We start from the raw sequence: 24441 nt of genomic DNA, 5'->3' as shown, positions 1-24441 counted from the left end.
GCATTCCTCCTGGAAGTGAAGAGTGGGGAAGACAATTTGTTATTTTGCCATGGGTGAGAAGCAGCATTGATCAACCTGATGGATAAATGGCTTGTGCTTCCACCCCAGCAGGGTCACAGCTGCAGCTGTGACAGAGTGAGCTGTTCATGGAATTCCTGACCATCCCAACGAGGTGCTAGGAGACAGGAATATGGGATACAGCCAAGACACCAGCTGGACACCCCTTTTCTGGGTATATCTTATTCCAGTACAGTAAACTCCCACACAGGGGGATTTTTCTGCACCTGAATGTCCATCCCAACATCACCCCCAGCTGAGCTTGTGGCAGGGACAAAGCCCACAGCATGGGGACATTTTGCTGCAGCAGGTCACAGAATCCCCTGAGCTGGAGGGACCCCCAGGATCAGCCAGCCCTGCCCAGACCCCCCAACATCCCAGCCTGGGCATCCCTGGAGCTCTGGCAGCCTCGGGGCCGTGCCCATTCCCTGGGGAGCCTGGGCAGTGCCAGCAGCCTCTGGGGGAAGAACCTTGCCCTGATCTGCAGCCTGAGCCTGGCCTGGCCCAGCTCCAGCCGTTCCCTCACGCTCAGGAGCGATGTGCCTGAACAGGATTGGGTTTTCACTCTCTAATGAGCATTTCAGTGAGAGGTTATTGCTCTGCACTGTGTGACAGGAGGGTGAGAGCTGAGGCAATGAGGTGACAGGTGAATTCCTTCTGCTAAACAGGAACAAGGCTCTGTGGGCTGTGTTGTCACAGGCTGGAAGGAGATAAGGCTCCTCGCTGGTGAGATTTCATGAGAATTGATAATTTAAATCCCTTGCAATGTCTAGCAATAATAATTATATTCCATACCTTGAATAACTAAAAAAGATTCTCCAATATCTTACGGTGTCTGTGACAGGGAGAACGAGGAGCATTCTCTTGGGACAGGATGTGCAGATCACTGGGAAAGAAAAGAGTGGATAAGGTGAGATTGATGTGCAGATCCTGAAGTTTCTCCAACCTTTGCTCATTTTTCTAAACAGATCTGAGCCAGGGAGGACAAAAAAAAAAACAAAAAAAAAACCTCAAGGACACTTCATTTATGCATCCAAAACAAGACTTGGGACCTTGAGTTTCTGACCCTGACTCCACTTACTCAGTTATGGAGTTACCGTAAATGACTTCAGCAGCCACCCCTTAAATCATCTCAGAAAATGCATGGAAATATTAAGCAATAACAACAACAATAAAAAGAATCCACCCCATCTTTCCATTCAGTCAGGCACACATTTACAAACATCTTTTGGGCTGAAACAAAAGCAAACAGCAATGGCTTAGAGCATCACCCACAGCTCTGCGGTCCCAGCAGAAGTCCCCCAGCTCCTGCTCGCTCAGGTGACAAGTCCAGGTACAGGGGACAAAGCTCTATCAGGAAACAAAATATTGGGTGGAAGGGAAATTCAACAAACTTGAATTTGCTTCGATTGTTGTGCTGAGGTCGGGAGCGCTTCCCAGCACCCCGCTCCGGTGTGACCTTCACGCCAACCACATGAGAAAGGGCTTTTCACAGCCCGGGGGCCAGAAATGACTGACTGCTGACTCAGGCAGCAGCTGCTGGCACAATTACTCACTTTGTCCCTCCTGCTGGTTTCCCTGCTCTCCCAGGCTCTGGGAGGCACCTCTGGGTCTGTGCTTCATCACCAGCTGCTCCTGCAGAAGGGGACAGCAGTCAGAGGGGACACGGGGTAGAGCCCAAAACTCTGCAGAACAATCAAAGCCGTCTGTGTTGGCTCATATGGAGGATTTTTGTAAAGAAGTTTTGTTTCCTGGCTGTCCCTTAACAACTCTTAGCATTTATCCTTTCCCAAAGATCCACCTGGTCAGAGAGACACCCACAGACCCTGCAAGGACTACCAATGGATTTGTCTCTTCTGCACCTCTGTGACACCTGAGTCCCTCTGGAGCAGGCAGGAATGCCAGGGCTTGGGGGCTGGGGAATGGGCTGGAAGAGCAGAAATGAGCCTTTTGTCAGACATCCCAGCCCATCCTTGGCACTGACCCCAAACTGCTACATGGGCCTTGCCTGGGACCCTCCAGGACACTCTGAGGAGGTTCCCCTGCCACAGTCTGAGTGAGCTGCCAGCTGCTGAGCACATCTGGGGCCTTGATGGATGTTTCTCTCACACCACTGTGAGCCCACAGTAATAATAAATAATAAATAATCCTATTTTGGGCTTTTCCCCATCCCCAAGTGCTGCCATATCAAGCAGAAACCACCCAAACACCCAGAAATGACTGGAAAGTTGAAAAGCAGAGATGCCTGAAAATCCTGCAGCCCACTGTGGGCCAGGCCCGAGCTCCTGCTTTCATCACCAACTTCCTCTGAGGGCACAAACCACGTCTGGCTCCCTCTGCCCTGCCTTTGCCCACAGCTGGGAGAAGGAGATGACCGTGTTTTTGTCACTTGGCTGATGCACGTGTGGTGAGTCCTCTCAGGGCAGGGACCTCTTCTCGCTGACAGGGCACTGAGGATTCATCCAGGGCTGCCTGGGATGGGAGCAGGGCTGCCCAAGGTCCCCACAGCTCCCTGGGGTTGTCACCAGCACCGGTTGCTGTCCTGGCTCCTGTCAATCCTAAAGGCTCAGGGTGGTGGAATTGGGAATGTGATCAGCCCAAGCAGGACCAGGGTCATCTCCTGAAGGCCTGGAGACATGGCAGACCCTCCAGGCCAAAAACTTTTCCATGTTTGGAGTCCACCCCAGAAGTTGTACCTAACAAAAAGACATTCTCCTTTTGTATTATACTTTTTTGGGGGTTGGAAATGACCTTAAAAACCATCTCATCCCACCCCCTGCCATGGGCAGGGACACCTTCTACTACACCAGCTTGCTCAAGACCTGGTCTTGGACACTTCCAGGGATGGGGCACTCCATGATTTTAAGATGATTCCACAATTTTCTGCAAACCCAGCTCCTGCAGACAAGCCCTGGAGCTCAGTGCAGGGAAGGGCTTTTCCCAGAGCAGCTTTATCAGCGTGTCCCGATCCGTGTGACACCGCAGGGCACGGCTGTGTCAGCGCTGCTCCCTGCACGGTGATAAGGCTGTCACACACCCAGGGATGCCTTTATCACCCGTTTCCCACTGATAAGGAGCTGTAACACACATAAACCCAGCCTGCACTGAAGCCCCAGTGTGTCACTGAGTGTGTGGCTGCTCTGCTTGAGCAGTGACTGCACTGCAGCTCTTGTACAGCACGTGCCTGGATCACTGACAGCACCCAGGGAATTGTCACCAACCCTCAGGGACACACATTTTCCCAGTCATCCACCCCTCAGAGACAAGGCCTGAGGGAAAAAAATGTTCAAAAGGATGTTTTTTCCCTTGGTGTGTGGAAAGATCCGTGCCTCGTGTGTGATGCAGGGCAAGCAGCTGCTGCTATGGAGCTGAGCATGTCAAACCCTGAGCAGGAGGGACCCCCAGGATCAGCCAGCCCTGCCCAGACCCCCCAACATCCCAGCCTGGGCATCCCTGGAGCTCTGGCAGCCTCGGGGCCGTGCCCATTCCCTGGGGAGCCTGGGCAGTGCCAGCAGCCTCTGGGGGAAGAAGCTTGCCCTGCTCTGCAGCCTGAGCCTGGCCTGGCCCAGCTCCAGCCGTTCCCTGGCTGCTGTCCCTGTCCCAGAGCAGAGAGCGGAGCTGCCCCTCGGGAGGAGCTGCAGCCCCCGGGGAGCTCTGCCCTCAGTCTGCTCCAGCTGAACAATCCCAGTGCCCTCAGCTGCTCCTCATGGGCCCCTCCAGACCCTTCCCATCCCCGTGTCCCTCCTTTGGACACTCACACCTTTAGATCTTCCTTTATTGTTGTGCCCAGAACTGTCCCAGCCTGGAGCAGAGCAGGACAATCCTGAGCAGTGATGCTGTCCCCGATCCCCCAGGACAGGGATGTCCCTCCTGGCTCCAGGGCACTGCTGACTCACATCCAACTGCCCAAGGACCAGAACCAGGATCCCTTTCCAAGCTGCTGCTCAAGATTTTGCCTTCAGCCCTTTCCCCCGGCTCTGCTGTTAAACTGGGAATTCCCACTAAAGATCAAGAGCTGTACAAACCTGGGCTGCTTTGCTTTTCCAGCCCGTAAATAATGCTCATTTCCCAGACTGCCAAGTGGAAGCAGCTGTTTGAGCAGTAAGGTGCTTATCTGGAAACGTAAAGCTCTTGAATGAGCTGTTCCAGAGCGGGGAGCTCAGATCCGGTAACCCGGGCTATTTTTAAGTCTCTTGTTTTATTCAACGCAGCTGAATTTCCACTCTAGGCCAGTGCTGGGTGTGGGATATAAACAGAAATTAATCCAGGCCTGGTCACAGTTATCTGCCTGCAGCCCTCACTCCTGGCAGCCCAGCAAGGGAGGAAGGACCTGGACGTCAGCAGGAACGTGACCCGTCTTGGCCATGCTCACAAAACAACTGAGATGAGGTCACTTTTATTTTTATAAGGAAAAAATGTCTTACTCAAGACAAAAAGAGACCTGGAAACTCATTCCACACTCAGCATGGCACCCACCGTGGGAAGAGAAGGATGGTGCTTACAGCAAAGTCTGCTCTGTTGCTGCTGTGAAAAACGACATTCACTTTTCCTGGTAAATTTTAAAAGGTTTTATTAAAAAAAAAAAAAAAAAGACAATAGGATATAAAGACAATAAAGCAAAGGGTGCTTGGCACTCTGCCAAGAACACACCTATTTTGGAAACACAATTTATAGATCACTTCCATTGCATCAGCCTGTTGCACATTCGTTAAAATTCTGCATATTCTAACTTTTCCAGGAACTTTTGCATGGCCATTCCTTGGGTCTTCCCTTTTAGAGCATGGGTGATTTTTGGCTGTGGTTTTAATGCATCATCTTCATCTTCAGTCTGGGCTTTGGTCCATTCTCTCCACAGACAGTAGGTGTTGATAATTGGCATGTCAGCAGCGGGGTCCTCATCATCTGTTCACTGGATGTTATCTCAGCCAAGCACTTCAAGCCATTCCACTACAATGCCTGAGTTTTGTAGATAAATAAATTAAAAATAAAGTATATTTTTATATATATATATATATATTTATAAATAACTAAATATATAAACATATAAATATACAAATCTATTTCTACATTTCCATATAAATATAAAATATTATATATTATATTTCTATATAATATATAATATAAACATAGATATTTCTATATAAATATATATTTCTATATAAATATAGTTATATATAAATATATAACTATATAAATATATGAATGTAAAATATTATATATAATATTTCTATATAATATATTATATGTATTATATAAATCTATTTAGATATATAAATTTATAAATATTATATAAATATAATATTTATTATATAAATACAGTAAATAAAAACTATAGAAAACCGCTTTACCAATATGTGTGTATATATAGATACAGATATATATATATATATAGCTATAGATATAGATATATAGATATATATATGATGTTCATTTCAATATTTTGTGAAAAGCCAATATTATAGCTTGTATTTATAACACTGCTCCAAGCTTCTTTGGTTCCCAGTGTCCTGCTATGATGGAATGGGCATCTCTGGGTGCTAAAATGGGCCAGGGATGCACAGGGAAAAGGATGGTGGCAGGAAATATAATCCAAAAACTAGTGCCAAGCATAGGGAAGAAAATATTTAATAGTTTGTATATTACATTAAAATATATAATGTGTAATTCTATACAAATATAATCCTAGAATCCTGTTCCAAGGAGCGTTGTGGAGCTAAATCAGACTCACAGGTTTAGGAAGGGAATTCAAATCTCATCCCATCCCACCCCTGCCATGGGCAGGGACACCTCCCACTACACCAAACTCTGTCCAGTCTGGCCTTGGGCACTGCCAGGGATCCAGGGGCAGCCCCAGCTGCTCTGGGCACCCTGTGCCAGGGCCTGCCCACCCTGCCAGGGAACAATTCCTGCCCAATATCCCATCCAGCCCTGTCCTCTGGCACTGGGAGCCATTCCCTGGCTCCTGTCCCTCCATCCCTTGTCCCCAGTCCCTCTCCAGCTCTCCTGGAGCCTCTTTGGGCCCTGAAAGGAGCTCTGAGCTCTCTTTGGAACACCCCCAGCCCTCCCAACCTTTCCTCACAATATCTTTTATATAATATAGATATAAATATCAGGCCAGTGTCTACAAGAGAGTCACCAAATTCCAGCTTTTTCCCAAAGGCCTGGCTATTCCCACAACAGGGGCTGCTCAGAGGATTTGTTTCCCTTTTCCCATGCAGAGTGAACAAAGGTGCTGCCAGCTGGCAACCGAGGAAACATCTCCTCAGGGATCCAGCCAGCAGCATCCTCCACACCAGCTGCTCTGTGGGGCACAGACAGCACAAAGGGCAGTCCCTGAAATGGGAGGAAAATTCCTTAGCTGAGCAGGAGGTGGAAAAATGAGGAATGGAGAGCAGAGCCTGGAGCAGAGCTGGTGCCTCCTGCCCTACCCCGCACACCCAACTTGTTCCTGCTTAGATGTCCCAGGGAGAGTGAGGATTGCCAAGGTCTCAGGAGGCTCCCTGGCTGCAGGGGGCTGGCAGGATGGCCCTGGGGTCCTGCACTGACCTGTGCCTCCCCAGCTGCCCAGGACACAGAGGGAGATATCCCCTGTCCCTTCCAGAACCAGCTCCTGCAAAGCTCCTACCCCACATTCCCTGCTTCTGGAGACCCTTCCACCTCAGACTGTTCTCATTCTGTGACCTGCCCCTGCCTGTGCTCAGGCTGAGGAAATCAGTTTGCATCAGGCAACATCCCAAACAGGTTTGGGATTTTCCAGGCTTCACAACCCACACCATAAGTCCCCCTGCAAACCTGCCGGGTGTTTCTGAAACCCCACGCTGAGATTTCAGCATTGCAGAAGTTTTGGCTGGCTGGGCTCTCTGCAAAGACATCAATTTCACCCACTAATAGGCACAGCAAACTTGATTTCAGGCCCACTTACAATGCTGTAAATCCAGGCTAACCATATTAAACCCAGGGCAGCTGATGCCAGAGACTTAAAGCCAGCACGAGTAGAAGTCACCTCAGGTGTGCAGCCAACAGCCTGGCCCGAGGCCACCCAAATTTCTCTATAAATGTTCCATTAATATTAACAGCTAAATCCCTGGCCTGCCTTAAAACCCTCAGCCCCACCTAAGTTAGCAGCAAGAGTTCTGATTTAATTTGCTCCCAAGGCTGACAGACCACAGCAGCAGTGGCTGCTCCATGATGATGTAGTTCCCCCGGAGTTAATCACATTTATTTGTGTCTCTAACAGGGTATAAACACTGCCCTGGCTGAGGACCAACCTTTTGCTCCTTTTCAAGGCACTGGAAAAAAATCTGAATGGAAACCACCAAGTCCTACGACTTCTCCTTCAGTTTTTCACCTAAATTCCACCTAGTGAAAAATTCCCCAGGAGTATGAAATCTACTGGGTTATTTTCTTATTCAATAAGTGAATTTTTGAGACTTTCTAGAAATCTCCCACCACGGGGAAGAGCTTTAAGTAAAACACACCCTGGAACTGATGCATCAATCCTTGAGCTATGCCCAAAACATGGGGTACACCAGGCAATTTTCACTTTTTAATAGTAAGGATAGGTCTTTTTTCCTGAATTAAAAGTAGCAACAGCCATGCAGAGCCCATTGTGCCCCTAATAAATCCTTTAGCACAGATTTCCCTCTGGCTCCAGACATGCTGGGCTCAGCAAGGCACAGCTCAGACCTTAAAATTTCCCCAATCCCCGATTAACATCCCAAACTAATCCCAAAGCAATGGTTTCACTGAGGTGAGGAGGAGGAATTAAACACAATTTCATGAATTAATAACTATTTAAACTGAACAGCCTGAACCACAGAGTGTTTTGCTGTCCCACGTCCCTGCCTGGCCACTGGTTTGTACTGGTGTGGTTGCACTGGTGCCCACGCCACACGAAAAACACAACCACAGCTTTTACAGACAAGGAAAATTTGGGCTTTAAAATTGTTTCAGATCATGTGAACAGTCAGTTTTAGTTTCTGTTCATAACGTGAACGGACTGAAACCTGAAACCAGAAAGAAATCAGAGAGAAGCAGAAGAGTGGGCAGCTTGTAAGAGAAAAGAAAGGCTCAGTAGCAAAACCTCCCCATTCAGAAAAATAGAAAGTGTTAGGAAGAACCAGCAGAGTGGCAAAAAAGACTTTCAGAAAATCAGAATGAGAAATAAAACACCTAGAAATGAAGATATCAGGGTAAATGCCATCTGAGAGTGGCACGAGGATTTAATGATAAATTTTAAGATGTAACATTCTGTGCTTGTGGGCAGCAGGAATTGGAGTGGATGATAGGTTGTTGCAGCCCGTGGATTAATGTGACAACTAATTTTTTAGAGATTTTTACACATCTAAAGTAGAATCAAGAGGCTAGGGAGTCTCTTTGTCAATAAAATTCTGGTTTCACGTCAACACTGGGAGAACTGCCCTGCTTTTTCCAAAATCCTGCAGCTCTGGGTGCTTCTCCACAGAAACCACAGCCTCAAGCAACCCAACACAAGCCACAAAGGGCTGAGCACTTCTGGCTGTAATTTGGTGCTTACAAGGAGACTGAGCTGTTCTGAAAACCCAGCCCAGATTATGGGTTTCAAAGCTAGAAAATCTGTCCCTGAGCTCTTAATCCAGTTTATGGGTTCATCACAAATGGAGCTGAGCCATTCTTGGAAAGAAAACTTGGCAAAAGGAATCTTTCTTCAGTGTATCAGTAGAAACCACGTACAAAGCCCAGGCCAAGCAATCTAGATGGGGGAGTAATTAAAACATGTCACAGCCTCTGTCTGGGACAGCGAGGCAGCTGCTGGGGCTGAGTGCACACAACAGGGCTGACACCAAAACCCACCTGGAGCTGGGCTGGGGTCACACACCTGGAGCCTGCAAAACCTGGTGCCAAGGAGCTTCCACCACAGGCTGTGCCCTGGTGCCAGCAGGGTGCAGGAAACCATCTCCCCAGAGCTGCTCTCTCCCTTTTTATACTTAATGGGAAAAAAGCCAGACCTGAACAGGGCTATTTCCTTTTAAAAGTCTCTTCTAACAGCAGTTCTCTTTCAACAGCTCATTTACTGCCCGTGTGGGACTCCAAAGTGAAATCTGCTCAGCCGTGGATCTAAAAGACTTCCCTTCGCACTAATCCTCAACGATCCTTGCTCTTCTCTGGCAGCCAGGCTGGATTCTCTCTTGGTTGCCCACATCAATAAATCATCCATTATCTGTGCTTGAATTTGGTTAAGATTCTGGTTAATGATGCATGAGAGATGAGGACTCAGCTGACGAGCTGCACTGCTCAGTAAAAACTGGTTGGGAAAAGTGGGAAAAACAGCCAGGACGGATTTCTGCCATTAAAAACCCACTTGTCTGGTCTTGTTCATGGATAGGAGCAGATGCACTGGTTAAAGCCATGATGGATTTGTGGAGTCTCACACAAGGGAAATTGGAAGTAGAAGAATCTGGGATGTGTTTGCTGCCAATAGACACGAGGAGCACCTGCAGGAGTGGTTGAAAACGGAGAGGGAGATGATCTCCAAGGCCAGGAGACCTTGGGCAGTGCTCTGCAGGGCAGCCTCTCCTCCCAGGCCTCTCACCACCCATCTTTTCTCTTTATCTTAGCACCATCTAGAGGGACGTGTCTGCACACCCGAGAGGAGAACACCCACACACTGGGTGTGGAGTCTGGGCAAGCCAAACCTCAGAGGAGCAGGGACATCCCCACAGCCCAAAACCACCCGGGTAAGTGTTCATGGGGACAGGGACATCGATGCACCTCATCCCAAACCTGCTGGGACGGGGATCCTGGGCTCAGCCAGAGCTGGGGGCACCTCTGCACTCCCCATCTGTGCTCCCAGGACCGAGCTGCAAAAGTTTCTTCCCTGCTTTATTTTCCCTCGCTGGGTTTTGTTATTCATTCCAGCCCCTGGCAGAGGGGAGAAGCAAATGACAGCCTTTGGAGAAGGGGACAGACATGCTTTGGGGTGGGATTAGGGGGACAAGAGGATGTCACCTGCTCCCACAGAGCTGCGTGTCTCTGGGACACTGTTTGTTATTCAGAACCCTGACAAACACCAAAATACAGCACCGTACACCAAGCTGGCAACGAGAATCCTGTCTCTGCTTCCCAATCTTCCCTCCCTGGCCCATTTAAAGCACACATTTGAGCCACAATGACTTTGCAGATAAAGCAGAGCCCCCAGTTTGGCACGGTGGGTACAGCAAGGACCATCCTGGCCCCTCTCCCTGCCCCAGCCAAGGCATGAAAAGTTCTCCAGCATCGCCTGACTGCGCTGCTCAGGTGTCAGAGCTCCCTGTCCCAGTGAGCTCAGCTTTGAGCAGCAGGCAGAGGATTCCCAGCATGGCAGGGATCTGCCCCACCCATCCTGGCTGCTCTGGTTTGGCTGAGCCGCTGCCAGACGCTGCTGAGTGAAGATTCCCAGAGCAGGAGCACATTCCCAGACAGCTGGCACAGCCCTGCCTGTCACCAGGAGCTTGGAGCTGTCCCTGGAGACTCAAGGTGTAGGGCTGAGCCATTCCCTTCCCACTGCCCCCGTGAGATGTGTGGGAGGGGAGGGAGGGGAATTGTGTGCACAGAATTGTCCAGAATTTCACCTATCCCTTAAAGCAACAGCTGGATCCTGAACAGGGGAGGGAACCGGTGGGCAGGAGCTCTCCAAGGTCAGCAGCTTTCTTGCATGTTTTATTGGAGTCCTATTTCCTCTCATACATCCAGGGCAAGGAATTACAGCTCCCTTCTCTGCCCCACAGCTTCTCCACACCGGTGTGTGTGGGGACAGCTCTATTTGGGTGTTTTCCAGCCCCCTCTGGTCACCTGCCCCAGCTGTGGTGGGTGTGGAGCACAGTGGTCTGGATGAACTGGCAGAGGCAGGGGATGCTGCTGTGGCCCAGGTGTGTCCCTGGCCCGGCCCGAGGGAGCCGGCCCATCACCAGGAGCCGGACGTAGCATCCACTGAAAATCACCAGGAGCTGCTGGGCCATGGCCTGGAGGGAACAAGAGAGGAGTCAGAGCATCGCTGTGGGCAGAGCAGAGCACACATCAAACACCATTTTCTCCCTGCTTCAAGGACTGTCCTACTCTGTCAGGAGCAGGACAGCAGCCAATGGCACAGATAAGTGGCCCAGATCCCCTTGTGGCCAGCACACTGTCCCCACGGGGGGGGTGACACCAAATGACCGCTGGCCCACGGGTGGCCCTGGGGACCTGCCCGCTCTGTCCCTGCCTCCTCAGGCTTGTTTTTGCCTGTGGACAGCCAGAGAGCCTCAATCTGCAGGGATGTCACCTGCACTGAATTCCCTTAGTGACAGGAAAACAGTAAAATAAATCAAAATCACCCCTTTGGTAGCTCCGTGCTGAGCGGGAATCAGGACACATTTGTTACTCAGCGTGACACAAGTCTTTGAAGGCACTTTCCATGGAGGAGACAAAGGCTGGGCTCATCCATGGCTCAGTCCCAGCCTGGACAGGGGCACCAGGTCCCTGGGGAGAGGTTTTCATCCAAAAAGGACCCTTGGGATCACCAAGGAGAGCCCAATCCATTAATTCCTCAAGGATTATCCCCAGCTGCTCAGAGAGCTTTGACAGCTCGGCAGCACCAGTGCTGGAGAAGGTGTGTGTGGACTCCCAGGTGCTTCTGCTGGAGAAAAAGGTGGTGTCCCCCATGGCTGAGATGAGTTTTGGTGCTGAGATGCCTTGGGGGGATGATTTGGTGCCTCTGTCAGGGGGATATTTCTCCTCACCTCGGGTGGGCCCTCGGGGATGAGGTGCAGGAGCTCATTGCAGGTCACAGGGTTTTTATTCAGGGTCACCCTGCTGGATAAAAGAGGGGATTCTTCACATGGAGCCTCCTCCTCCACCCGCAGCTCGGGCTGAACTGCCACATCCATGGCCACACAGAGCTTGTCCAGCCTGTGCCTCAAGCCTGCCTGGAAGAGAAGGAGATTTTGGGGCTCTCCAAGGGCAGGCAGCAGCGGTGTCCTGAGCACAGCCTTTACAGGCGACCACTTCCTCCTGCATGGTTTTTATTCCCAGGATTTCCCATCCCAGGCAGCAGTAGTGCCCTGAGGACAGAGTTTAAAAGGCACAATTTCCTCCTGCACGTTTCCCACCTCTGAGATTTCCCATGTCCAGCACTTGGAGCTGGGTGTCCGTCCCATGGCCTGGCAGTGTCCACAGCCTGGCATGGAGAATCCTGTCTTTAAAAACTCCATTATCCCATCCCCTGTGTGAGAATGGTGGAGCTGCTGTCCATCCCTGAGCTGCAGCTTTCAGGGAGATGAGTAGCCTGGAGATTTCAGAGGACTCTCAGCTCTCACCCCACAAAGGCAGTTCAGTGGATATTTACACACCCACAGAGAGCAAAACATTTTCTGAAGGCCGAGAGGACAAAATTTTTATGTAATTAACTCAATCCAGCAATTCCTACTCCTCCAGGCTATCCCACTTATTCCAGGAGGACAGCTCAAGGTGGAAGCTGTTTCAAGGTGTGCCACGTGCTTCCAAAATTTTCCTTTCATTCCTGATGACTTTCCATCATTAAAGCTGTACAGTTAATTATCCAGACACGCACATTCCACAGGGTCTGGATAAATTCCTGCTGAACTGGCCATGGACAGGTGCACTTTATTCACCTCCCAGTCTGCCCAGCTCCCAGTGCACAGCAGGGGAACATCAGCAGGGCACTCAAACACTGCCCACCTCCATCCCAGCTAATCCAGGCTTTAGGGCAGGACCTGCCTGTGTCCCCAGGCTGTCCCCACTGTCCCTTACCTGTGTCCCCTGCAGGTGAGTGATGTGGGCTGACAGGGCCTGGAGGCAGTGCTCGGGGCTGAAGTGCACAAACCACAGCTGGAAGGGGCAGGTTAAGGAAGGGATCTCTCCGTGCCTGCCCCTCCCATCCATGTGGATGCTGGGATGGGGCTCCCAGGGAGCAGAGCTGAGGCAGGTGATGCCCTCAGGGTGCTCAGGGCAGCCAGGACCCAAATAACACAGCCCAGGGCTGGCTTTGAGCCAGGAGGGTCTGGGCTAAGACAAAACTCCAAGCTAATGGGGAAGCAGAGAGCAGCCAGTCCTGCTCCTCACTTCCTGCAGCCAGGGTCATTGCCCATGGCTCATCACAGTGACCCTAACCAGATAAACTGGGGGGCACAGTGACCCAGCTGCCCTAAACCCCTTCCTGCTGTCCTGCCTTGGTTTCCAGGGATTCTCTCCATTTATTTTTTACAAAATGGGCCATACTCAGTGCTGCTCTGAGGACACTGTTGAGGAGAGTTTTCCAAGAGCAGCGTGTTGGGGATGTGATTCCTGCCAGCTGTGGGGCAGCCAGAGCTCTGTCCTTGTGCATCTGCTGCAGCTGCCAGCACCACAGGGATCCAGGAAAATGGAAAATGCAGAGGGTTAAAATGGATCTGACACTGGAGCAGACAGAGACATTGTAAATCCCTGGGTTATTTGCTGCTCTTTGCAGTTTTGGGACACATAGGTCGAGGTGAAGGCTCCCTGGATTAGTCCTTTAATGGACTATGCTGGCTTGAATAAAAGTGGAATGAAGGTTTATAAATGTGGAATTCAGGTTTTTAAGGGTCTCCTCCTCCTCCTCCTCCTGAATGACTTTGCCCTCCTGCAGTTGTTCCCTGTCCCTTTCACCCTGGTTTCCCTCTCCATTTTTATTTCCAGTCTCTCTCTGTGTCTCTCTCACCTTCCTTTAACACCTTCACGGAGCCTTAAAACTCTCTTCATTCCCCTGACTCCCTCTCTAGTCCAGAAAAATCATCTCTGAAAAGCAGCAAATGAGCCCAGGGTTGGGGATTTTGTTTTCTCCATGTTAGACTTTTTGGGGGACTGTTTGGTTTTCTCCCTTTTGTTTTTTTAGCAGTTTTTGGTTTGTTTGTTTGTTTGTTTGTTTTCCATAAGACCTTTGCTATCACTCTGCCTATAGGCAGAATCATCATTATCACATAACACATTTTTAGGGATAATTGTCTGCCCTAAGGAATCCCACTTCAATCCTCTAGACTGATTATTTCCAATCACCTTTGGGCATACCTCAATCCCCACTTACAGGAAAAATAAAAGCTTCCCAATTCCTCACACCATCCCATAGGAGACAAAGCAGATCCTGGGAATCCCAGCCTCTGGATCACAACATCTATAAGCACCTCCAGCAGGAGGCATTTATCCAGGAGGGATCTGACCAATTCCCAGCAGAAAGGATACTTGTAGGATGTGGTGTGGCCCATCCAGGACATCTGTAATCCCCAGGATTATGTTGTGTTTGATAAAGATTTCATTGACAGCTGCCAGCCTCACATCTGTGTTCACGTTTAGCTGTTAAAGAATGCAAGGGAAAAATAACACAATTCATGGCAGAAGTCTACAAACTGCAGCTGGATAATCCCAAATACTGCAGTTCTGAAAAGAAAACAGTGGAATTGATTTCCAGGGTCATGTTCACCCTTCCATCCCCAGCTGCCTCCTTTCCTGAACCTCTGTGAACCCCCACATTTGTCTGCCTTCCTCTTGGAAAAATTATTTGCTCTGAATCCCCTTCTGGATTTTGAATCAAGACTTTCCAATATTATTCTTCAGCCAAATAAAAAGTGCCAGTGATGCCAGAGGCAGCAGAGGATTCAAGGAGGAATCATCAGGAGCAGGGCAGGAGCCAGAGCTTCTGTGGGAGCACAAACCACACTCTTCAAGGGTTGGTCTGCAGGGTGACCTTGTTGTGGCCTCTCAGTGCTCCAAGAAGCTTCTAGAGCTGGAGAGAGATTTGGGACAAGGGATGGAGGGACAGGACACAGGGAATGGCTCCCAGTGCCAGAGGGCAGGGTTGGATGGGATATTGGGCAGGAATTGTTCCTGGCAGGGTGGGCAGTGCCTGGCACAGGGTGCCCAGAGCAGCTGGGGCTGCCCCTGGATCCCTGGCAGTGCCCAAGGCCAGGCTGGACAGGGCTGGAGCAGCCTGGGATGGTGGAAGATGGTGGAACTTGCTGAGATTTAAGGTCCTTTCAAGCCCAAAACATTCTATTATCTGTGGTGTCCTCAGTTTCCCCACAGAGCAGCTGCCCTTGTGCTTCCCTGAGTGCTGTAAAAATATTCCTTCGTCCCTGGATCATTGTATTCTTTGCCTGCTGCTAGGGAATGCCCCAGCAGGAGGAATCCTGCTCCCCTCTCTCCCACACCAGGAGCCCCCTCACCTTCCTCTGGTGACAATCAATGACCAGGATCACCAGGGCAGTGAGAGCCAGGGCCACCAGGGTCACCAGCACACCGGCCCCCCAGGAGTGCCCCAGGGAACACAGCTGGAGCGTGGAGTAAAGGTTTGTCCAGAGAGAGATGTAGAAAACCTGGGGAAAAAAAAAAGAGAGACTGGTGAGAGTCACAAACCCATGAAAGTGAGAAAAGTCACATGAAGAAGAAAATAGCAGTCCCTTCTCCCTTATAAATTAAATCACATGAGATTTTTCACAGGGTGAGAAAGGACAAAACTTCTTTCCAATAATAAATAGAGGAAAGAAAGGACTGGAAGGACTGAGTGAGCACTAGTTTATTTTAAAAAATCACCACTCACCAAAGACAAAGAGTGAATTATTAATGATGATTCATCCCTAGGAAGGATTTCAACAGAGTTCTTCCATTTAGATAAGAAATGCACTCACTGAGGCATATTGATAATAATTCTCAGAGTCCCTGGGTTTAGAAAGTTCCTGTTTCAAGGAGGTGCAGAGACCACTCCATTATGCTCAGCCAGTGGGCACTGACACCGGGTTCAAGGACTGGGTTAAAGTCAGGGAAAACTGGATTCTTTTACCTCACAGAGCATGGATTTAGGCAGGAGATTGCCTGGGAGCAGGTGTGACATGTAGGGGAAGGCATTGTCTCATAATGACAAAACTCAGGTGCACTAAACAGACACCAAACCCCTCAAAACACTGAGCATTAATTCCTCCAGTACCAATGAAAGGAGAAGATTTGTATAATGGCTATCAAAAAACCAAAAACAAACAAAAAAAAAGGAATCAAAACAAAGATTTGGGTTTGGTCACACCCTCAGCAGAGCACCAGCCTCACAGCAGATGCTCATGGCTGAGTCTCTGGAGGAGTTTCCTTCACCAGAAGAAGACAAACAAGACCAAAAGTTGACTGATTTATTGGTCCAAATTAGCATCAGGACCAGAACGCCTTCAGATCTTTAAAATCGAGTTAGTAACCAAGCCTGTCACCTCAGCAGGTCACCTGGCCTGCTTCGGTGGGACTGCCACCAACGGGGTGGAGAGAGGGCCCTGCCCTCCATCTGCAGGAATTCTGCGAGCTGGGATTGCCAGGGGAGCCCAGCAGGAAGGTGTCAGAGGCAGGATTTGCTAGCCAGCCAAACCCCCTGGGCACAAGAACCCCGGTGCTGGGCCGAGGAGCTCATGGTGCCGGGATGAGGAGCTCATGGTGCCAGGCTGGGGAGCCAGCAGTGCCAGGCCAAGGAGCCCACAGCTCCAGGCTGAGGAGCTCACAGCTCCAGGCTGAGGAGCCCACAGCTCCAGGCTGAGGAGCCCACAGTTCCAGGCCGAGGAGCCCACAGCTCCAGGCTGAGGAGCCCACAGCTCCAGGCCGAGGAGCCCACAGTTCCAGGCCGAGGAGCCCACAGCTTCAGGCTGAGGAGCCCACAGCTCCAGGCCAAGGAGCCCACAGCTCCAGGCTGAGGAGCCCACAGCTCCAGGCCGAGGAGCCCTCAGCTCCAGGCCGAGGAGCCCACAGTGTCAGGCTGAGGAGCCCACAGCTCCAGGCTGAGGAGCCCACAGTTCCAGGCTGAGGAGCTCACAGTGTCAGGCTGAGGAGCCCACAGCTCCAGGCTGAGGAGCTCACAGTGTCAGGCTGAGGAGCCCACAGCTCCAGGCTGAGGAGCCCACAGTTCCAGGCCGAGGAGCCCGTGGTGCTGGGGCTGCACGGTGCCCTCACCACAGCCATGGCGATCTGGAAGCCCCTGGAGCTGTAGAACAGGTACCGCCGCACTTCAGACCTCAGGACGCCCTCCTGGATCAGCCTTTTCCACGGATCTGCTGGCACCTGCCCGGGAGAAAACACAAAACCAGAGCCACCCTCCGGTTTGGGTTCCCAAACCCAGCAGAACCGGACTGGGCAACACAAATCTGTGTCCCAGATCCAATCCCATCCTCAGAGCTGCCAAAACTTGTGCTCCTGCCTCAGCTGCAGAGTAAAACCTGCCTGGGAAGGGCAGGGTAAACCACAAGGGAAGAAAATGCCTTCTTGTGATGAAGGACAAGACAAGGCAGATGTCCCAGGGATGCTCTGCACTATCAGAGTGAATTTTAAGCAAAATTCGCTCCAAACTATCTTCAAAGTGTTTCTTTACGGAGGTTTAAGCCAACTTCATCCCAGTTGACTTCCAGCCCACGGGGAATAGAGTGAAGTTGGACTGAAACTAGCAACTCTCAAAAAAAAAACCCCAAAGCCATGTGGGACGTGGGTGTAAATGCAAATCACACAAATCCAGCTGGAATTAACTCCCAGGGGAGCTCACCTGGACCCCGAGGGACTGCAGTTTCTCAGCACAAAGGTCCATGTTGAAGGAGGAGGTGGGGCAGGTGTTGTCCATGCTGAGCACCAGCAGCACCCGGCCCTGGGGGGGTTCTGCAAAAGCACAAAGGAGCCATGAGCACAGCACTGGGAGGTTTGACCCCACAGCACCTGGCAAAGGGGAGCCTGACAACACAAACCACCCTGGTGTCTTTTAAACTGATCCAGAATCCTTGGCCACTGCTAAGGAGCTCTGGAAGCAGCCTGAGACCCTCTGGAAGGAAACAAACTGCAGAAAGGGAGGAAAGCCCAAAGCCACCCCAGGAGCGAGCAGCCAGAGGTAACAGGAGGTGACAGGGTGCTCTGATCAGCAGCACAACCGTGTCCTGCCTCAGCAATGCCTGGAAGGACAGTGGGCTCAGGCTGCTCCATGGTGCTGAGGCTCATTTCCCTCTTGGAGACCCCCCCACCATTACCCACCCACCACAAAAACCAATTTGAGCCATTAATTAAAGCACTTTCCAGCATTCCCATTGCTTGGGAATGTGGCAGGGCTGCCCTAGAGCAGCCACAGACTCTCCAGCAGCGTTCCTGGAGCGTGGCTCTGCTCAAGGCTCTTCCAGTGTCAGCTTGGGACAGGATCAGAGATGCATCCTAGAGACTCAAGTCAGGAGCCTAAAAAGTGAGAGGACAGCCTGTCCTAGATTTGAGGAGCAGCACGGGAGAGCTGTGATCTCCAGGCAGCCCATCTGGCATCCACCGAGAGCTTACACAAGCTGTGCTACAGCAAGAGGAAGAGTTTGGGCCTAAGGAAGTGGCTGGTTCAGCTGAGATCCTACTTCACTGAAAGATTTCACCCGAATTTCCTTCCCCTTTGCAGCTCCAGGGTTAGCCAGGTGTCCCTGGGCTTCTCCTGGGGACACTTTGAGCAATAATGGGGCCCTGCTGGAGGGTGTGGGGGGTGTGAGTGAACAGCCATCCATGGCTCTGCCTGCTGCCAGAGGGCTCCAAGCCCCAGTGTGCCACCTGGCCTTGGGCACTGCCAGGGATCCAGGGGCAGCCACCCTGTGCCAGAGCCTCAGCACCCTCACAGCCAGGAATTCCTGCCCAATATCCCATCCATCCCTGCCCTCTGGCAGTGGGAGCCATTCCCTGTGTCCTGTTCCTTTCCTGTAGCCCCTTCGGGCTCTGCAAGGCCACACTGAGCTCACCCCAAAGCTTCTCCAGGTGAACAATCCCAGCTCTGCCAGCCTTTCCTGCCAGCAGAGCTGCTCCATCCCTCTGATCCCCCTGGAGCCTCCTCTGGATCTCTCCAGCAGCTCCAGGTGCTCCCTGTGCTGGTCCCAGGGCTGGGGCAGCTCTGCAGGTGGGGTCTCACCTGAGCACAGGGACAGAGGGGCAGAATCCCCTCCCCTGCTGCCCCCAGCACAGTTCATGTTTCCCAAAAATTTCTCAGCTTCAAAGGCCAAGAGGAGAGGACTTGCAGGGGGCTGCTTTTCAATAGGCTGATTTGTTCATTCCTGCATATCAGGCATTCCAAAAAAAACCCCAAAGCATCTCCCTCCCCTTCCCAAAATGCTGAAGCATCCACAATGTTTTGTTTCTTTCACAAGTGAGATGCTGTTAAAGAGCATCTTTGATAAAATCTGTCAGTGGTTATTTTAAGGACACTGAGCTCAGATCTGCCTCTCTCCTTATCAACAAGCTCCCTTACCTGTCACCCACTGCAGGGCTCCTTCCTTGAAATCACCCTTGGAGTACAGGAGGGAGGACTCTTTCTTCTCAGTTCCACCAGTTTGGCTTTTCTGGGCCATGCTGGAAGTGCCTCTCCTTGAAGGATTCAGTGTTTTCTGGTCAGAAACTCAGCATTTCTCTCTCAAATTCAGCATTTCTCTCTCTCCCTGCTGGGAAGCACCAACCAGCCCCCCAGCAGCTGAGTGGGGAGCAGACTGTGAAACCCTCACTCCCACTGCTGCCTTCCAGGGGATCTGGCTTTCCAGGAGCCACGAGGCATTTTCAAGCCCTGAAAAGAGGAAAAAGAAAATCCCAAATCTTGCAGAGACGGCAAATAAAGGCTAACAGCAGTGACTGTGCTCCTGGGGGATGTCAGCACCTGGTGCTGGCCAGTGCGAGCTCAGTACACACAGACTCACTTTTTACATTTGTTTTTTAGTTGAGATGTGGAAAAGCTATCCTTAAATATTCTTAAATTATCCTGGCATCCGTCAGCAATCCCATTTTACAAGCAATTAGCAAGGAACAGGATTTCTCCTTGCCAAGCCTCTTTGCCATCACCTTCAGAAGAACCTGGAGCTGGTGGAAATGCTCCTCCTGGAGGTGACACTCCTGCTCAGTGACACGGGGCAGATCCACGGGATGGGAGAGGTGCAGATAAGGCAGAAAAACGCATCTGCTGAAGGCAGGGTCCAGCAGGAGCTCCCACCCAGCAGCAGTGAAGCCTTTCAGGGTCTCTGCTCTTTCCTTTTCCCTCTCCTCCCTTTCCCTTTTCCCTCTCCTCTCCCCTCTCCTCAGGGAAGCTCTCACAGCACTCACCATGCCCAAGGTTTTCCAGGTGTTTTTTCCCTGCTGACACAGCTCTCTGACCTCCTGCCAGCACCTGTGGGCGACTGTTAAATGCTTGGAAGACTCTGGAGTTTATTTCTCAATTACTTTCCACTCCAGCTCTCCAAAAACAACACTTACTTTATAACCTCTGCTCAAACCAGGAGCCTGTTGCTGTCTCCTGGTGGGAGGATCCCTCACAGATCTCACCCACTCTCCTTCCAAAGGGGATTGTTTTGTTTCTGACTTTATTTTTTTTCTGATGGTTGTGGCTGTATTTACCCCTTTGCACAAAGCCAGAACAGTCCCTGGTTGAAGAATGACAGAAAGGAAATGGAGGCATGAGAAACAACATGAGAAATTCATCTGATCACAGGTAAAAAAAACCCCAAAAGGATTGAAAAGTCCCTCTTAAAGGATCAGAGTGAGTGTGGGCAAACAGGATGGGCACAGCACCCTCTCTCCACCTGCACAGGGGAGGAGAGATTCCCCTGGGCACGGCTCTGCCATGGGGATCATGAGCACCACGACTACAGGGCACATCCCAGCACCAAAAGGTGCATTCAGACTGGATTTTCTCACTCCTTTCCCTCTTTTGCCATCCAACAGAAAGGAGTGTAAAACCAAGACAGAAAAGCCCACAGAAGACAGAAGCAAAGAGTGAAAAAACAGGGGAAACAAAAGAAAAAAAAACTAATTAGAAACTGAAGAAAAGCCTGATTAAAACCAACCACCCTGCTGCTGCTTGCACATCCATTTGGAGATGGATCAAGGCTCTCTGGCTCAGATGATGAGAATTTTTGGGCCTGTGGAGGTGACAGTGAAGGTGCAGCAGCTCAGCCATCCCCAGGAGGGAAAGAGCCTTCCCCATGTGCTCCTCAGCCAGAGCAGCTTTGCTTTACCTCTTAATGCAGCACAGTTTGGTTCTGCTGCCTTTTCCTGCAGAACTGCCCATTTGGGGATTTGGGTCCCCCCAAACATCTGATCCCTCCCGAGCCACCTCGAGGAGCAGCCTCTCTTCTCCTGCACTCCCAGCCTCTGTGCTCCCCAAATTTCTTCTTAATCTTTATGCAATGCCAACATCCCTCTGGTGAATTGACTTCCTTCTTTTTTTTGGACACCTCCAAGCCCTGACTAAACAGCAGAGAAACACCCAGCAGATCCTTCTGCCTCATTCCCAGGGCAGCCAGCACAGCCTTACCTGCTCCAGCTCACTCCTGGTGCTGGGGATGCAGCTCAGCCTCCTCTTCCTCCTCCTCCTGCCTGTCCTTTGTGTGCCACTGTCCCCCTCTGCCCTGCACAGAGGTGTCAGACCGTGCCACCCCCAAGCAGGGAGGTGCCAGCCTGTGTCCCTCTGTCCCCTGTGGCTCCTGGCAGCAGGGATTACCCAGGCCTGTGCCCCTGCCTCCCTCTCCTCACCCTGAGCTGCAAGCACCGACTTGCAAAATCTCCCTGCTGCATGTGACTGTCCCGCCAGGCTGAGCTCGCAAATTTGCTTTTAACCCTCTGGAGTTCCTCAAAAGTGTTCCCACACCGAGGGCACGGCCATGGGGGGACATTGTCCTCCTCACCTTCAGCAGGGTGGGGGTCCAGAGCTGGAGCTGGAGCCTGAGGAATGTGAAGAGATGAAGAGTGGCACAGACAGGAGGCTCTCTTCTTCCTCCTCCTCCTCTTGGATCAGGCAGGCAGGATTCAGGAACTACAGATCCCACAGTTGCACCACATCAGCTCCTGTGAGTGTTTCTGTCAAAGGCAAACACCCAAGACAGGGCTGGAGACATCAGAAGAGGCAAACACAGATCTCAAGGCTGACAAGAGGTCACTGTTTATCAAAAGGTCATGGAAAGCACACAGGAGCGGGATGACAGGCAGGGCAGGAGCTGTAGCCCTCCCCAGACCAGGAGGCTGTGCTGATGTGGAGCAAGTTTCCCCTCCAGCAGCTCCAGAAGAAAAGCAGGAGGCTCAGGCAGAGTCAGACAGATCCCCCAGAGCAGCTGCACATGCTGAAGTTGTTTGACAATGCTCAAACATCATGAAAACAGAACTCCTTAGCCTGGGAATTGTGGTGTCAGAGCTCCCCAAAAGCTGCAGGACTCGTGGAGGGTTGGAACAAAACAAATCCAGCGCTGAATGGTTGAAAGAAAAGGAAGAATCAGCTCTTGCAGTGTCTGTGTGCCCTTCCTGGAACAAAGGCCGCTCTTCTCCTGCAGGGATGGGTTCTGCAGCCCTGCCTGCTCCAGGGCTGTGAGTTCACCCCATCACGTGGCTCCACAGGCAACACGAACAACTCCAAAAACCACTCACCCTCATGGGATCTTGTTACACTGGAAACTGGCAACACCATCCAGGTACTGGGAAAAATCCCATAAATCTGTCACCAGCTCCAATCCCCACCCGAGACAGGGCCATGGGAAGCTTTGGGCTCTTTTGCAAACGCTCCTCATCAAAAGTTTTGGCTTTGTTTGCTCCTCACCCACACAGAGATGCTGACAGAGAGCTCAGAAGCCAAGAGCACTGCCAGCTCTCCATGGAAAACGCCCCAGGCAAATCCCTGTGGGACAATAAACTTGAAAGCTGATGAACTTGAAAGTGGATAATGAGCTTCAGCACATCCCTGTGCCCCTCTTGCTCAGCAAGACACACAAGGTCTTGGTTTCAGCACCTCCAGCAGCAACTCCTGCTCATTTGAGAGGAGCGCTGGGATCACCAGAGGCTGGAATCCCTGCATGGTTTGGGTTGGAAATGACCTCAAAGCCCATTTTGATTCCACCCTTCCACCAGCCCAGGCTGCTGCTCCAAGCCCTGCCCAGCCTCCCCTTTACCACAACATCTGGGGAGTTCCCCCCACCTCATTTTCCCAAATTCCTGCAGTGCTGTGCAGCTGCTCGTGGGTTGCTCGGAGTTGATGTATTTGATTTCACCTTTCTCAGTTACTCTTCCCTGCAGGGAGGCTCAGGCTATTGGTTTCAGATCATTTCTCCCACTTATCAAGATCGTTTGGAATTGTGATTCAGTGCTCTGTACTGTTTGTATCTCTTCCCAGCCTGGTGCCCTGGACTTACATTGTACTCCCTGTTCCACCTGCTGCATTAATGAATATATTATTATATATTACAGGGAAACTGATTCCAGGGAAATGAAAAAAATCTGCTTTTTCAAGACAAGTTTGAGCACTGTCCCAGGCTGACAGTGCTCACCCACCCCTCCCAGCCTCGGGAATAACCTCACCCTTCATCACATCCTTCATTTCTGAGGTCACTCTTCAGCACCTATTTGAATTCTTACTGCTTTAAATAATCAGACACACATATTTAGTCTGGTTTTGCCTATTCTGACCATGTTCTCTCTGTGTTTACTCCATGTTTTGATAAACTGAGCTCCTTTGCAGGATTTGGAATCCACACCCCTGTGATTCCAGCTTTTTTGGCCACAGTCTGCATGTGGTTGCAGTTTCTCCCCACGTCAGCCTTGTTTGGACTGTGCACACTGCAGCCAACACTGCCACATCTCATTTTCTTTTGATGAAACTGCATTTTCAGTGGAGAACCGTGCCATCCTTCTCCTATTTTTTCCCCTAGTGAGCCTTAATTAGGAGAACAAAGTTGTTGAAAGCCTTGTCTTGCCCTTCTCCTCCCTTCCTGCACACAAAGTCCTTTCACTCTGCGTTGTTGGATTTTTTTGTCAGCAGAGCTGACAGATTGACAGTCATTAAATATAAAAATTTATTTCCCACTACCCATAAATTACAAGTTTCAAATGAAGAATGACACTTGCTTAAGGCACGAAGTGTGGTTCTTATCTTTTTTTCCTGCTTCTGCCTTTTTCCTATGAAGACTTAAAGTATTATTCTTTTTACTATGGTAATGCAAAAACCTCTTTTCTTGAATCTCAAATTAAAAGAGGGAAAGCTTGCTATGTGCCTGGGATAATGATTCAGCTATTGATCCAGAAGATGCTTTATTAGATTATTTTGAGGCAGATGAATGTAATTTAATACCAATTTATTTTCTATTCCTATGCCAGTCCAAGATACAATCTTTTCTGCATGAAATTAGCACTTTCTCCTTTCAGCCTCAAAGAGATATTACACTGTGCTCCTTCCTTGGATTAATTTGGGAAAACTTTTTCAGCAGAACATTGATCTAGAGGGTTCTTGATAGTGTTTTCTGTTAAGAATTTAAAGCCAAGCCTTCAGCTGGGATCAGCAGTTCTTGGCTTGTCTCTCCCATTATGCATTAATGCAAGAACTAGTGAAGAGAGATAAAGGGGAAAGAGATTCCAGATGGGGAAAACAGAGGC

At 50.5% G+C, this 24441-nt stretch overlaps 1 protein-coding gene and 1 long non-coding RNA gene across 4 annotated transcripts; one reads left to right on the top strand and one right to left on the bottom strand.

Annotated features, from left to right (window-relative positions):
• Window positions 1-148: 148 nt before the first annotated feature.
• Window positions 149-13606, top strand: LOC111936879 (uncharacterized). Its single transcript, XR_015278164.1, has 4 exons — window positions 149-232; window positions 726-783; window positions 902-967; window positions 9654-13606. It is a non-coding gene; the product is annotated as an uncharacterized LOC111936879 (long non-coding RNA).
• Window positions 4602-21803, bottom strand: TMEM268 (transmembrane protein 268). Of its 3 annotated transcripts, XM_023938080.2 has the most exons (10): window positions 21344-21564; window positions 19295-19603; window positions 17585-17694; window positions 17002-17109; window positions 15249-15398; window positions 14269-14379; window positions 12823-12900; window positions 11793-11978; window positions 10867-11036; window positions 4602-5013 (listed from the first exon to the last, which is right to left on the bottom strand). In XM_023938080.2, exons 2-10 carry the CDS (start codon window positions 19392-19394, stop codon window positions 4992-4994), a joined length of 1035 nt encoding a protein of 344 aa, XP_023793848.2. In that variant the 5' UTR covers window positions 19395-19603; window positions 21344-21564; the 3' UTR covers window positions 4602-4991. The 3 variants fall into 3 exon arrangements, with proteins under 3 accessions (XP_023793848.2, XP_086714291.1, XP_086714293.1); XM_086858165.1 differs by lacking the exon at window positions 4602-5013 and having other exon boundaries at window positions 10714-11036; window positions 21344-21803; XM_086858167.1 differs by lacking the exons at window positions 4602-5013; window positions 21344-21564 and adding an exon at window positions 20134-20299 and having other exon boundaries at window positions 10714-11036.
• Window positions 21804-24441: the final 2638 nt, after the last annotated feature.

Source organism: Cyanistes caeruleus, chromosome 20 (assembly GCF_971803275.1).
Source record: "Cyanistes caeruleus chromosome 20, bCyaCae1.hap1.1, whole genome shotgun sequence".
In the NCBI taxonomy this organism is placed as follows: domain Eukaryota; kingdom Metazoa; phylum Chordata; class Aves; order Passeriformes; family Paridae; genus Cyanistes; species Cyanistes caeruleus.
This window is presented reverse-complemented; position numbering and strand designations above follow the sequence as displayed.